Source organism: Pseudophryne corroboree, chromosome 3 (assembly GCF_028390025.1).
Source record: "Pseudophryne corroboree isolate aPseCor3 chromosome 3, aPseCor3.hap2, whole genome shotgun sequence".
NCBI classification, from domain to species: domain Eukaryota; kingdom Metazoa; phylum Chordata; class Amphibia; order Anura; family Myobatrachidae; genus Pseudophryne; species Pseudophryne corroboree.
In genome coordinates this window covers 285,352,324-285,367,715 of record NC_086446.1, presented here as the reverse complement: position 1 = coordinate 285,367,715, position 15,392 = coordinate 285,352,324, and the positions used below count along the sequence as shown (strand labels likewise).

The 15,392-nt window shown below is 45.7% G+C and overlaps 1 protein-coding gene across 7 annotated transcripts in view; it reads left to right on the top strand.

Annotated features, from left to right (window-relative positions):
• COL20A1 (collagen type XX alpha 1 chain) overlaps positions 1-15,392 on the top strand; it is a 295,073-nt gene that overhangs the window by 147,733 nt on the left and 131,948 nt on the right. For 6 of the 7 annotated variants that reach the window (XM_063959238.1, XM_063959233.1, XM_063959236.1 and 3 more), the window contains 2 exons: positions 11,991-12,068; positions 12,305-12,391. In XM_063959238.1, the coding sequence (XP_063815308.1) occupies positions 11,991-12,068; positions 12,305-12,391 (165 nt within the window). The remainder of the gene's footprint in view (positions 1-11,990; positions 12,069-12,304; positions 12,392-15,392) is intronic. The other variant, XM_063959237.1, reaches the window with a different exon arrangement.

Below are 15,392 nucleotides of genomic sequence, written 5' to 3'. Positions count from 1 at the left end.
ATGTCACTAGTGCTCACTACATACAAAACACAAATAATTGGATACTCAGTAAAGTCCTTATATGGTGTCCGGAACGATCTGTTCACAGTCCTTTATAGATGATCTTCACATCATATACACAAGAAGACATAAGAAAAAGAGAATATAGTGTAATATGTCTCTAAGGGGAGAAATAGTACACCCAATATGAGTCCACCAAATTAAAATGGAAGAATGGCGTACTGTACTCAAGCAATAGTTGTGCGTGTTCTACTTATAAAGGTATCTTTGACCAGAATCTTCCACTGAAGGACCACCAGCGCGAGGTGCAGAGCAGCGATCAGGGAAGCATTGAGCTTCCCTGATGTCTCCGCACTACAGTTCAGGTTACGCCGTCCTGAGATGGCGAACCTGAACTCCATGGAGAAGCGGAAAGCAGAGCTTTCCGCACCTTCCTGAATCGCACTCACCATACAAAGGTATGGTGATGCGACTCAGGAAGAGAGCGGGGGTACCGCTGGAGAAGTCAGAGACTTCTCCACGGTAACCCGCTCTGTGAATTGCAGTAGGCAGAGAAAAGCCCTGTTTAACGCAAAACAGGGCTTTTCTGCTGCATGAATAGACCCCATAATGTTTGTATAGTTAATAAGGGGGCATCCCATGCTTGGGGACACTCCCTGCAACTCGCAGTGGCTGTGTGCCTCCTTTTTTTGTGTGTTGTAGCAGGTGTGCTGTGCCAAGTCTTAAAGCCCGCAATGTGAACGCATCGCATGCAAGATGCAAAGGAACACAGCTTCAAAAAGGGGGGAAGCTACAAGTGAAAGCAGGAACGTATAACTAGTTAAGGAAGCACTATCCATAGCTACCAACCGCAATGTTAATAATCTGCTTCAGTCTCTTTAGAACTGTGATACAGTTACTGCTGCTACACAGAAAGAGTTAATCTCTGTCCCATTTCCTCACAGTGTCCAGTTAGTCTCTGCCTTATCCTGCACTGATGAGGCCAAAGCAGGCAGACGTGGTTCTATAGGGAAGCTCTAGAAACTCACTGGTTGGAACTACCATGTAAATTGCTTTTTCAGAAAGTCCTTTCTCTTTATTGAGAGGCTTATCTGATTGTGGCTAAAAATGGCAGCAGTAGTTCATTCATTGGTCTCCCTAATGCAATGTCACCCTCCCGGCATATCAGACATAACACAGAACATTTATTTTCATTTATCATCCAGTTTTATTTAACCTGAGACATTTTACATTTCCAATGAGCAATGACTCTCATTTGGAAGAGATTGGCGCTCAGGCTGATTCCCTGCCTCTCCGGGAAAATAAGAAAGAGTCCAGCTCTCTAGAGGACGTTTAAAGCGAAGTGATACAATCTGTCTATTTTTAGCTGCGTGGGTCAGCAGAGAGGGGACTGCTGCTGGGGGACGAAATGAGAATGCCTCGCTAAATCAACGCGTTCTTTTAATTATTAACCGTGGGAGCTGCTTGGAGGGAACTATCATTGCCGGACATTATCTGTCCTTAAATACATTCAATGTATGCACAGCCTGTGTTTTCACATGTTTTGCCGGAGAATAAATATTTACCTGTGCCCCAGGGTTCTCAGTATTCCCAGTACAATCTCTGTATTCTGTTACTGCAAATCTAATTTGGAATCAGTGGCGTAACTTCATCCCAGTATCCCGGAGGCAAGATAAATTTTGGTACCCCCTTACCCCCCCCCCCCCCCCCCCCCGCCACATGCTAAATAGGTACAGCACCAAAAAAAGGTGTGGTCTCACTGTGAAGGGGGGTGTACAGTGTACACACAACATGACCCCTAATTTAAAGTATGCCACACACACGGGCTGGCTGGCAACTTTCAGCCTGGGGGGCAGACTCAAGCAAGTGGCCCAACTTTTCACAGGAAATGCCATGCTAAAATGGCCCTGGAACACTTAAAATGCACTCGCCCGGGGGGCAGATGGCACCCTGCCCCCCTGCCCAATCAGCCCCTGGCCACACAGTAGTGTAACCTTATTTTCATTTCACTGCACTGTAGTACAACTTATTCACATTATGCGAAATTACGCACAGTTGTGCCCCTTATTCACGTCATGTCACATAGTAGTGCCCATTATTCTGTAATGTCACAGTAGTGCCACTTACAAATTATGGCACACAATAACAGTCATCACACTGAGCACTCAAAAAAGTGGGTCCAAGGGACCCCTCACTTTTAAAAATTGGGGTTCTAGCTGTCTTTTTCTGGGTCCCATCGGTCATACACGATCACCCGCTCACCGCACCCCCCTGCAGCATGTACAGTCACTGGTGCTCACCCCCCGCAGCACATACAGTCACCCACTCGCCTCCCCTGCGCAGCACATAAAGTCACCCACTCCCCCCCCCCCGCAGCACATACAGTCACCCGCTCACCTCCCCTGCGCAGCCAGTAGCGGATCTTGCCACAGGCAAGCAGGACTTTTGCCCGACGCGCCGCCTTCCGGAGGGCGCCGCACCATGGCAAGATCCGCTGCTGCTGTGCCCCCCGTGCCGCTGCCCGCTGTGAAGGGAAACTAGACACTACGCGTCTAGTTTCCCTTCGTCGGCTGCCCGTTGTGAAGGGAAACTAGACGCTACGCGTCTAGTTTCCCTTCGTGGAGAGGACCTTTACTGTAATGATGTGCAGTGCGCGATGACGTCATCGCGCACCACACATCCTATTACAGTACAGGGGGCGTAACTGACCACGCCCCCTGCATGAAGCCACGCCCCTAATGTCGCCCGGGGCGCAAGAAGCCCCGGAACCAGCCCTGTGCGCAGCACATACAGTCACCCGCTCCCCCCCCCCCCCGCAGCACATACACAGTCACCCGCTCACCTCCCCTGCACAGCACATACAGTCACCCGCTCACCTCCCCTGCGCAGCACAGTCACCCGCTCACCCCCCCTGCGCAGCACATACAGTCATCCGCTCACCTCCCCTGCACAGCACATAGTCACCCGCTCACCTCCCCTGTGCAGCACATACAGTCACCCGCTCACCTCCCCCCCCCCCGCAGCACATACAGTCAACCACTCATCTCTCCACCACAGCACATACAGTCACCCGCTCACCTCCCCCCCGCAGCTCAGTCACCCACTCACCTCCCCCCGCAGCACATACAGTCACTGCGCTCACCTAGCCCCCAGCAGCATGTACAGTCACCCGCTCACCTCCCTCCGCAGCACATACAGTCACCCGCTCATCTTCCCCCTTCCCCGGCAGCATATACAGTCACCCACTCACCTCCCCCGGCAGCATATACAGTCACCCGCTCACCTTCCCCGGCAGCATATACAGTCACCGCTCAACTCCCCCGGCAGCATATACAGTCACCACCCGCTCACCTTCCCCGGCAGCATATATAGTCACCCGCTCACCTTCTCCCCCCCCCCCCAACCCCGCAGCATATACAGTCACCCGCTCACCTCCCCTGCGCAGCGGCACATACAGTCACCCGCTCACCTCCCCCCGCAGCGTATACAGACACCCCCCCCAAGGCCCAAGCACATAGCACCTGCTCACCTCCCCCTCCCCCCCATAGGAATTGATATTACTAGAGAATTATTGTGTGCCACCAGACCGTTATGATGCAGCTGCTGCTACTGCTCTCACCTCTCCCGACTCCCGTCCACACAGAGACTGACAGACGCACAACTCTTCTCTATGAACTGGAGATATACAACCGCGTCTGAGTCAATTATCTTAATGAATGCGTACACAAATAATTGTCATGAATATTGTCAATGATAAATTATTAGTATAAATAACAATTGAAATGATGACCTACACAATGTATTCTTTTGGGAATTAGAACGTATTTTTAATCAGAAAAGTGGTGTATTAAAATTCACCTGATGCATATATATAGGAATATAATGCAAAGTGTAAAAGAAAAAAAGGAGGGGGGGGGGGGGGAAGGGAAGCGGGTTTTTGGGGGAAAGAAAAACAGTTTCTGCAGGGTTCAAGGGGAGGAAAGCAGTAACAGAAATATTACTGTTTAGTAGGTTTGGAAGTGATATACACTGCAGTGATTAATCTGTAATACACTCAGACCGGTGGCGTCCCACCTCTGTAGTGTTAATGTCCTTCTGAATGTCTATATGACCAGAGCCGATGAGGTAGTGTATATAAATGTCCTGTGGAGGTTCCAGAATGTGGGGTACCCCTGGTGGGCTGCTGGCAATATGGGATTTGACTGGGGCTGGTACTATGGTAGTTAGGACTCCGGACGCACCGTTTTCCCTTGCGCCCCGATCAGCCGCGGTGTCGCTCTGACAAGCGCACCGTGGTTCTCAGGGCAGCTGGGACGCGGTCACTGTCTTGGAGAGAGAGAAGGGAAAATGCTTCTAGACCTGTTCGGCTGTCCGCTTTGCCTTCTCCTCTCTCACGGGGTCCCTTACCTTGTTCCCTCAGCTCCGTCTGTCCTCTTCTTGCCCGCAGCTGGTATCGCTTCTCCTCGGTGACCTCTCTTCCTTCCGGGTCGGTCCGGTCACGTGACCGCAGCGGTTGCTCGCTCAGTATGCTGTCCCTTCATTCGTCCTCTGTTTCCTCTCCTTCTCCACGGCTCTGTATATAATTAATGATTGATATGGGATGTAATGATATTGAATGCAAAGTCTGCTCCTACGCGTGTCGACCCTTCTGGGTCTTCCTCAGGGAGTCCTTGAATGCCATCTTGAGTATGGGCTATTTATGCCCATACTTGCTTACGTCACAGATAAGGGGGAGGGGTGTGTTCCTTGGTTTGCACCAAGGATTAAGGGGAATGCCTGACAGTCACACATGTATATGAGACAGTATCTAGAAGAGAAATCGGTAGACTAAACATAAATAAAAAATTGAAGATATTAGGGGTATAAGTAGAGATGGGACTAGAATTGAATATTTACAAAATAAGAGAAATATACACTAATAAGTGACTAATGAGACAAAAAAAAGAAAAAAAGAAGAAGCTTTTTTTCCCCTTTTTCCCACATTAATAATGTTGGTTGTTCAGTAAGAATTTGTTTGTACATACTTTGAAAAGACATCTCTGAAGATATCGTTCACTATCCTTCTTGCTAAACATAAGTCTGGTGGTAATCAGTCTTGATTTGATAGTACATTAGTAAAAACTATAATTGGTGAGCAGTATATTTAAATATATAGTTCCTAAATTGTCCTTGGGGGACTTAACAATCTAAGACTACAAGAGAGAAATACCCCTTTCACACCGCAGCTTGAACCCGGTAAATTGCCGATTTTTAAGGCTTCCTAAACGGTTCGAGCTGCGATGTGAAAGGGTCACCTTCAATTTACCGTTTTCAAAATACCGGTATTTTGAAACGGTAAAAAAAGCAGGGTCCTACCCATTTCAGACCCGTTTTATTGTGCAGTTTGAAAGGGTCTGAAACGGTATTTGCAAGCCACAGAAGGTGATAGGCTGTCTCCATGTGTGATGTCACCAGGCAGAAGCAGGAAATAAACATTTAAAATGACAACCACTGTTTTGTATGGGTGAAACGGGTTCAGTGTGAAAGGTACCAAAACGGTAATGAAATGGTAATATACTGGTTACAACATGCGATGTGAAGGGGGTTTAACTGCTCAGACCCGTTTTAAGAACCGTTTCAAAAGCAGGTTTTGCGATGTGAAAGCAGCAAAAGATGTCTAATGAAAACTATTTAACTACAAAGACTGTTGCTGATATGGAAATGGGGTCTACAGGTCACAAATATCTGTAGACCCCATTTCCATATCAGCAACAGTCTTTGTAGTTAAATAGTTTTCATTAGACATCTTTCTCTCTTGTAGTCTTAGATTGTTAGCAGCAGCAGCAGCCCACCAGGGGTACCCCACATTCTGGAACCTCCACAGGACATTTATATACACTACCTCATCGGCTCTGGTCATATAGACATTCAGAAGGACATTAACACTACAGAGGTGGGACGCCACCGGTCTGAGTGTATTACAGATTAATCACTGCAGTGTATATCACTTCCAAACCTACTAAACAGTAATATTTCTGTTACTGCTTTCCTCCCCTTGAACCCTGCAGAAACTGTTTTTCTTTCCCCCAAAATCCCGCTCCCCCCCCCCCCCCCCCCTTCCTTTTTTTCTTTTACACTTTGCATTATATTCCTGTATGCATGCATCAGGTGAATTTTAATACACCACTTTTCTGATTAAAAATACGTTCTAATTCCCAAAAGAATACATTGTGTAGGTCATCATTTCAATTGTTATTTATACTAATAATTTATCATTGACAATATTCATGACAATTATTTGTGTACGCATTCATTAAGATAATTGACTCAGGCGCGGTTGTATATCTCCATTTTGTATACTTCTAGAGGTTTGGGTTTTACCTCCTTCACAACCTTGCTGCCATAACAGATATCCAGACAAGCAGGGCGCTAGATACGAACCTTATTATTCTTCTCTATGAACGGCTGAATACTTCACTTTCTCCCAGCTCATCAGTACATCCAACTCCTCAGGGTCCCGTCGCACTCGGATGTTAAATGATGCCTGCGACCCCCAAAGCACTGTGTCCTGGTCACGGGGGAGGAGCGCCGCGATGGTGATGCTCAGTGCTCTGCTCGGTGACTCCCCTAACAGGAAGGACCCATCAGACAGTCAGCGCACTGAGACCAGCATGGTAATTTAGACTGATGCGGAGTCTGACTGCAGGTATCGCGCCACTCTGACAGAAATGCCCTCCCTACCAGCGGGTGCCTTTCCAACACTACATAGACGAGGTGACAATGAAGGAGCCAGGTGCCCTCTTCAGGGCTGGAGCCTGGCGGCAACAGACTCCGTTGCCTTCGGGACTTCCGACCCTGTTTGGAATGTTTCCTTTTTCAGAATTTAGATATGTCCACTCTCTTTTTTTTCATTACATTTTTTACAGATGTGGTCTCACTAAAAAACTATCCTACTGGCTGAACATAACTTAAGCAATACACCGCTTGTAATACAGGACTAGATGCATCATCGCTTGGAAAGTGATAAAATGGAGAGTGAAAAAGTACCAGCCAATCAGCTCCTAACTGCCATGTCACAGCTTCTGTTTGAAAAATGTCAGTTAGGAGCTGATTGGCTGGTACTTTTTCACTCTCCATTTTATCACTTTCCAACCGATGATGCATCTAGCCCACAATATCAGAAGATGTCTAGAATATCACAAAAATGTCTAAAGGCAGAGTGTATCACTCATCTCATTTTGAATGCGATACATCCTGCCACTGACAGCAAGCAAATCGACGTTTGCTTAAACCTACATGGATGTGACATTAATAAAGGACAGCTCTCATATAAGAGCTGTCCTTTGCAATGTGGGGACTACTGGGTTTATGACCCGGGAGTCCTTTGCTTTCCGGAGCTTGATGTATATGGCATTTTTGGCATTTTGACCACATTTGTGGTGTTGGTGCATCCCACCCATTACCCTGCCAGAAGAATAGTTAAGTAAGGACACCTCTGTATATTCTTACTAATAATAGGATCATCTGCAAATGTTTTTTTCTGCTGCCTAAGTCTTGAAAGTTTTCTTATGCAGAGAGAACCCCCCCCCCAACACACACAATAACTAAAAATGGGACCTGAGGAAGAGATGTGGGCTGAAGGTCACAAGTAGATAGGCTAGGAACAAAATTACTGTATGCTTATTTTTGTACAAGATGTCAGTTGGCACATTATGAGTAATACATTACAGAGCATCTTTGCTTGGCTGTGGTATGATAGATAGAATAGAAGTAGGTCGACAGTGTCTAGGTCGACCACTATTAGCCGACAGTAAGTAGGTCGACATGGCTTCTAGGTCGACATGAAAAAGGTCGACGTGAGTTTTTTACATTTTTTTTGGTGTCTTTTTCTTCGTAGAGTGACGGGGAACCCCAATTAATGCACCATATACCCTCGCATGGCTTGCTTCGCTCGCCATGCTTCGGGCACGGTGCCTTGCTCCACTACCGCTGCACTCGGCACAGGTTACCGTTCCCAATTGTAGTCCACGTGGATCGTAAAGTATGAAAAAGTTTCAAAAAAATGAAGAAGAAAAAAGTGAAAAACCCATGTCAGCCTTTTGGCATGTCGACCTACTTACTGTCGACCTAGAGACCGGATCCCCTTTGCTTTGGGCAATCTTAACTAAATACTGTATTTTGTGGGATACATACTTATCTGGATATACAATAGAATATACAGACCACTAAGGAAATGGAATGGGGCAATTTCATCAGTTCCCATACTTGTAATAGAGGGGTCATGTTTGGTGTTCAGCAGCAATCCTTAGTGAGTTACAGGATTTATAGCTATATGTCAGAATAGTAGATCACTCTCCTGAGGGAACATGTGGACTAAGCCGCTGTCCTCTCACACAGCTCTAATTAGTTTACCCCCTGTCCAAGTCACCTTGAGCTGCGTACTATGTCAGTGACCACCAAAGAAAATTACAATGACCTGGACATTGCGTCAAACAATTTACCATACAGGTGTCAGGAATCGAGCTAATCCAATAGACTAATACATTTGTGCCCTGACTTTTGTCTGTTATTTAAATGTGCTGCTAAATACCAGTAAAAACAATGGCATTAACTTTTATAGAAATTGTACCATTAGATTGTATGCTCTGCCATTATCTAAGTCATGCCTTACCGTACATTTATTGTCACACCTGCATTTATTTTGTCTTGTATATTCCTGTGTGATATGTACTGGCATTTCATTTCCCCACTATCTGGACAAGCAGATGTAGCAAGTTTGCTTAGAACTCATACAGTTACAGGTCACACCTGCCTACTCTCTTGGACCAGATTGTCCCACTCCCTAGTGTTGTGGGCTGGACTTGAGCTGGGGCTTGGTGAGGTGATTTGCTGAAATTGTGCCATCATAACCTTGCACTGTAACGCTATGCCACTAATCATTGCATTATGGTGCCAGAGGCAGTGCCATGATGATACAGTTCACGCCACGACAACCCCCAGCAGGAGCCAAAAGTCATCAAGTATGGATCAGTTGCATCTGCAATATATACATAAACTCATTTTGTTTCTAAGCAATAGAGTTAATATTTACAAATGCCTAGAAAAATGCCAGCCCTCAGGTTCAGTACCCGATCGCATCGTTCTAAGCATATCAGATTTATCTATATTTTTGAGAGAGTTAACATTTCTTTAACAGTATTAGATCATAAATATGTGATAATGGTGTCTATGTACTTGGAGAAAGATAAAGTGGATGGAAATAAAGCACCAGCCAATCAGCTCCTAACTGTCATGTCACAGGCTTTCTCCAAGGCTTAGTACATAGGGGGTCATTCCGAGTTGATCGCAGTCAGCAACTTTTTGCTGCTGCTGCGATCAACTAATCCCCGCCTATGGGGGAGAGTATTTCAGCATGGCGCGCATGCGCAGTTCTGATCCGTTTGCACCGCAGCGAATCACCGCTTCGTGTGAGAACGGGTCAGAATGACCCCCCATAGACCCCATTCAGTGGCAAACGCTGGATTTCTAGAGGGGGGTTCCAAATGCAATCTACAATCTCCCACTCTGCGGAACATTGGAACAAGGGTGGGAGTCTGGGGGAGTGGTAGAAGAACCCAGTAACAACCCTGGACATTAATGTAAACAAGGGTCTTTTTATACACTGGAAACTGTATTGAATACAGTATTAATATTTAACACTATAGAGTGTCTATAGTATAGGCTGTATCAAACATATTTAAATCATAGACCGTAAATAGTATAAGTGGTCAGGAAAAAGTTAAACATACCATAACAAATAAATACACAAACATAATAGAACCAGTACTGTGCTTTCTAACCACACATTCTCCCACCTCATGGTAACGCTCCTCTCTCTGCTTCCTGGTAGCCACTCTCTGGTCCAGTGCACTGATTGAGGACACACACTCGACAAACCTGGTAGAAGAAGCTGCTACCACTGGGCATGTGCAGCAGCTCTGCTCAGTCCCTTAAAGTGCATGATTTGCTGGCAATTCTAGTAATCGTATTATATACCATTGCTATTGTTGTCATAATTTGAGCCACTTGCAAAGAGGAGGGGGGTTTCTGGATAACCGGAATACGCCCCCCCTTCCCTGCGTTTGCCTATGCCATTGGTAGCTATAGTAAACACTATACTTTTGTCAAGTGATAATTAGCCTGCTTTCATCATATGTTAACTCAGATTGAATTAATCTAGTTATAGGGGGCAATTCAATTGTTTTGCCTATGGCTCTGTGTAATAGCTGCCTAACGGAACAATTCAATTGGTGCTCTGTTCAGGCACGAGTGCTGACATTATACTCGCCGCCTCCTGAGGTGGCGAGCAGAGTTGTGCAAAAAGTGTCCCGTTTAGACACCACTTTTCATGTTGCAGCCAGAAATTTTAGCGACTAAACCCGATCTTCTTTTTGGCGCGGCAAGAGCTATAATTAATTGAATTGCTCCGTCGAGTACCCATTAGTTATCGCGGCTATTAAAATAATTAACCCCCACCGACTCTATTGATCTTTATGACTCTTCAACATTTATCAAGTGCCAACTGCAACATAATCATAATAAGCTAGTAGCACTACTGGTATTTCTAGTCCTGCCCACGCACTGGCACAGATTCCTTCTGCAGTGCATATACAGTTTGAGAACAGTGTACAGGAATGTTTCCCATACTGAATCTTCATACAAATGTGTCCCCTTCTATCTTGGCTGCTTTTTGCAGCCTTTCACATTGAGGCACCACAATAGACAGCGGGCGCGTGTATTCACACGTGCCCGCTGACTCCAGCGGCTCCAGCAATCTTATCTCCATTTAGCCTCCTGCTACCCATATTAATTTGTATCTACTGCCTCTTCCATCTGTGTACGGGTAGCGGGAGCATCGCTCCTCGCGGCGGCTGTGTACCTCCTTTTTATTGTGTGTATTGGGTGTTCTGTATCTTAAAGCTTCAAGAGAAAGTAATGAACACAGATAATTGACAAGTGCCACCAACAGCGTTCCCTACCCTTCTGCGCTATGTGCGGTGGCACACTCCGCACACACCTAGTTACTGCCCTGCACCCTACATAGCAGCCGGCGCTTCATTCATAGATAACAACCCAGAGGTATTAAGCTGCTTCCTCAGCAGCATATCTTGGGTTTACATATACCTTTATAAAAACCTAGCTAGTAAGTGGCTATAGTTCTGCTGCAGAAACTGCTCAGTTTAGTGGCAATAAACAGGCTAATACAGTACATCTGGGATTATTACAGGCTTGGGGCAGGCTTTATTCCCAGTCCGGAAACCTGGTGTGAGTTTCTGTACCTATGAATCACTGTTAGAGGGAATCTGGAAGTAAAATCAGTCCCCACCCAAAGAGCATCTAAAATTTAGTTAAGCAATTCAATCGTTTGAAAAATGGTTGGTGCGCTTATATATTTGTCACCACAGCACAGAGATCATTAAGAGTTTTATGTGCAGCACCTTCCAAATATTGACAGGCCACTGCATGCAGGAGGGCTTCACAATTATATATTGTAAAAGGTTTGCTTCACAAAGAACAACTCTTCACTCAGGTTGCTCTATCAGGTGGCTTCTTCATTCCTCACAGATGTTGTCACGTCACTTTTTTTTTTAGCAAACACATATGCCCTGTCCACTAGCTAAGCCCAAACCGTTTCCCTCTGTCATCCAGCCACTAACTGGCATTGGAAGCCCCGCCAAGTGGTTCCCACAAACCTTTATTCCTTCACACAACTAATTAGTCACACCCATGAAGTACTGTAATGCAGCTGTGTGTATTCCCTTTGGTGTAGCAAGGAGCAAGATTCTTAACCTTACCAGCCTGTTGTCCTAGGGCGTGAGTCCTGTTCTGCGCATCAGAGCTTGTCAAAGTACCCTCTTTGCCACTATATATAGTAGTACATAGTAATGATTACGATGGATAAGAGTCATAATTACAACTGTTTTCCTACTCACTGTATTGGCAATCTTAACAAGTTGGGACCTCTCTACCAGTTGCAGCTCCAGTCATTCCTAATGATCTGCAGTTCAGAGATACCAAAAGGAGATGGATGCTGTGATATTCCAGCGATGGTGAGAATTGCACAGGATAGTAGACTCCTGCTATTCCCCACATTAACTTACACATGTGATCCTGAAGTACTGTACAGTGCTTGTGCATAACACATTTCAATAGTTCAATCATGACGTAACATTGCATGCCACCCCTCACGTGATGCCCTTTCAGATTTTTATGTTGAGTCTTTGGCTAAGTTTGTACAGGATAGAACTCGGCGGTCCTCCACTGAACTCTCTATTCATTCTTTCAGAGGGATGAGAACTCTTGTCCAGCTCCTCCTTCTGCGTGTACCTGCACTTCTGATGAGCCGGGACTACCAGGCCTTCCCGGGGCCCCAGTAAGATCACAAATAAAACAGTCCATTAGCTGGATCTATGGGAACTATCCCACTGAACTGGCCGATTTAGGGGTCAGGCCACCCCTAGGCACAATAATATTGTCTGCCAGCCTCCACCCCTGGCCTATGGATGAGATTCTTCCCCATTTGACTACCTGTTCTTTCTCCTGCAGGGTCCACAGTAGTATCCACAGGATATACATTGGGATATGAGGTAGCGTCAGTGGATTGGCACCAATGATCAAAAGCTTTCAGCCTCCCAGAATGCAACGGGCCAGTTCACTATATACCCGCCTCCTGGCTCAGGCAATTTAGTTTTTTGTTGGTGCGGCAGGAGCTGGACCATGATCTTTGGAATGCTGATTTTTTGGCAGCCATAAGCTTTTTTATTTAATTTATTTTTATAGTCTTATGTTTGAGTGAGTTTTCATAAAAGTGTCTTATACACACCTTAGAAAGAGTCTCTCCAACAACTCTCTGCCAGGACGCAACAACGCTTACCCACGTGTACAGTGCTGTTTCAGCGGGCATCTGTGTAGGATGTACTAGCAAGTCCAGCTGACGTTACCAGGCTGTGGCCGGAGCACGCAGAGAAGGTAAGGCATCTGTTCCGCTTAGTGGGTTAAGACGCTTGACACGGCCGCACTGCTGCGGTAGGAGACTACCAAGCAGTAGCTGATGCAGCTGTTATCTCGGGTGCACCAGCGCTAGGCCCCAGGGATCATAGGCTTCCGGGATTAGTGTGAGGCCGGGATCCCTGGGGTTGATGTCAGCAGTGGGGAGTAAGGTGCTCCCCTGCTCGCCCCTCCCCTCTGGGTTAATGACCAGTTTCCTCCGAGTTTCCCGCCATGAACTGATTTCCAGCTTCCATCTGAGACGCTGTATCTCTAAGGAACCCAATCGCAGTATAGGTGGCTATGTGGCTGGTGCGTCAGTGTTCACTTGGGCATCTGTGTTCACTGGGACATTTGTGTACGCTATTTGTGTCTGGATCCACTCAGCGTTCACTAATGTATTGATCGATCCTGGAAGCGGGGTGACGTCTCCCTGTATCCCACTATCTTGAGCAGGTGATACAGCACTAAGGGGCAGATGTATTAACCTGGAGAAGGCATAATGATAAACGCACCAGCCAATCAGCTATTAACTGTTAATTTACATATTGGAGCTGATTGGCTGGTGCGTTTATCACCTTGCATTTATCACTGGATTATCACTACCTTATGTCTCCCCCAGGTTAATACATCTGCCCCAGTGTCTTTACCTGCTATTGGGGTATGAGTAGTTGGATACACGCCTGATGCATATAAGTCTGTAAACTATTGCTGCTGTTTCTTTCGCTGTGCGACTGAATACGTTAAAACTCCTATATAAGGTAATGCAGTAATATGTTTCTCCTACCTGAAATGTATTTGTAGTTGAATATGTGCTCATATTGCTTGTTATACTAATGTATAACTTGTGACTGATTGCTAGTGTGATTGCTGACTTTTACTTATAATTCTGTCAGTTTCTGTGTATATCCGATCCTGAATGCTGGTGCAAGAGAGGGATCAGATTGTATATCACTTTAGCAAGTAGTAAAGTGATTTCAGTCACAAAATTGTGTAGTTAACATCATACAAGTGTGTGATTTGTTTCTCATGTCTAAGAGAGGCAAGGGTGAGGAGGATACACTCTCCACAGCAGCACCAACACTCATTTCATGTTTGTCCTCTAAAGCAGGGTTAACCTCTCAGGATCTGATTCAAAATGGATTATGTGCAAACTGTATTAGCTTTCACCAAAGCCTCCTTAATAATCCAAGGCAGGTACAGGTCCAAGTTGAACCTCCCTGGGCTTCTTTTGCACAGACATTATCCAATATAGCTGAGCAGATAATGCCAGCTCCTGTACCAGGGTTAGGTTACCCAGTTAACCCTTACATGCAACACTCCCCCTCGGTCATGACAGATCCAGTTCAGGGGTCTGCAGCCCTTCAACAAAAACAAGCTGAAAGGCCTGGAGATAAATCTCACAGACATGAAACAACATATTCACAGTCTACACATGTTTCAGAAGGGGACACTTCAGAGGATGAGGACGGTTCCTCGCAGTCTGGTTCTAAATGCAGAGATGAGGATGAAGGTCCCAGCTCAGTGGCTATACCTGAGTTAATTATTGCTATGAAAGCCATTCTATCCTTAGAGGAGGCAGCAAAGCCTTTGTTAAAATCCAAGTCACCTGTATTTAAACATCCCAGAACAGTTAGAACTGAATTTCCGGAGTCAGAACAGCTGACAGAGATTATGCAAGAGGCTTGGCTCACACCCAGTAAGAAGTTCAGAATTCCAAAGAAATGGAATTCCCATTATCCTCTTCCATCTGGGGACTGTTTAAAAAGGGAGGTGGCTCCCAAGGTAAATACGCATGTTATTCGATTGGTGCATAAATCTACATTGCTTCTGCCTTCAACATTTTTAAATGATGTTATGGATAGAAAGTTAGATGGTTTTCTAAAAAAAATATTTTTTCTTTGTCGGGGGCAGTTGTAAGACCTGCCATGGCGTCAGCCTAGCTGGCAAAAGCAGTGGTGGCCTGGGCTGATGCATTGGAGGATGATCCCTCATTGGCATCTACAGAGCAAAAATCCCATATTGCACATATTAAACAGGTGGCTATTTTTCTGGAAGAAGCAGCTTTGGATATGGGTACTATTGCCTATGAAGCATCAGCCTCAGCAGTAGCAGCACGCAGAGCTGTTTGGCTACGTACTTGGAAGGCTGACTCAGAGACCAAGAAGGTTCTAGAGTCTTTGCCTTTTGCTGGAGATATTCTTTTTGGTAACGAATTAAACAGTATTCTGGAGTCAGAGGCAGACTCTAAGAAAATTAAGTTTTCTTCAACCTATAAGTTCAAACCTTACGTTTCCAGCCTTCCGGTCCTTTCGGACCCAAGGGAAAGCAGAAGGAAAGGGTTATGGCAAACAGTCCCAATCTGATAATTCTGGAAAGACTAAAAA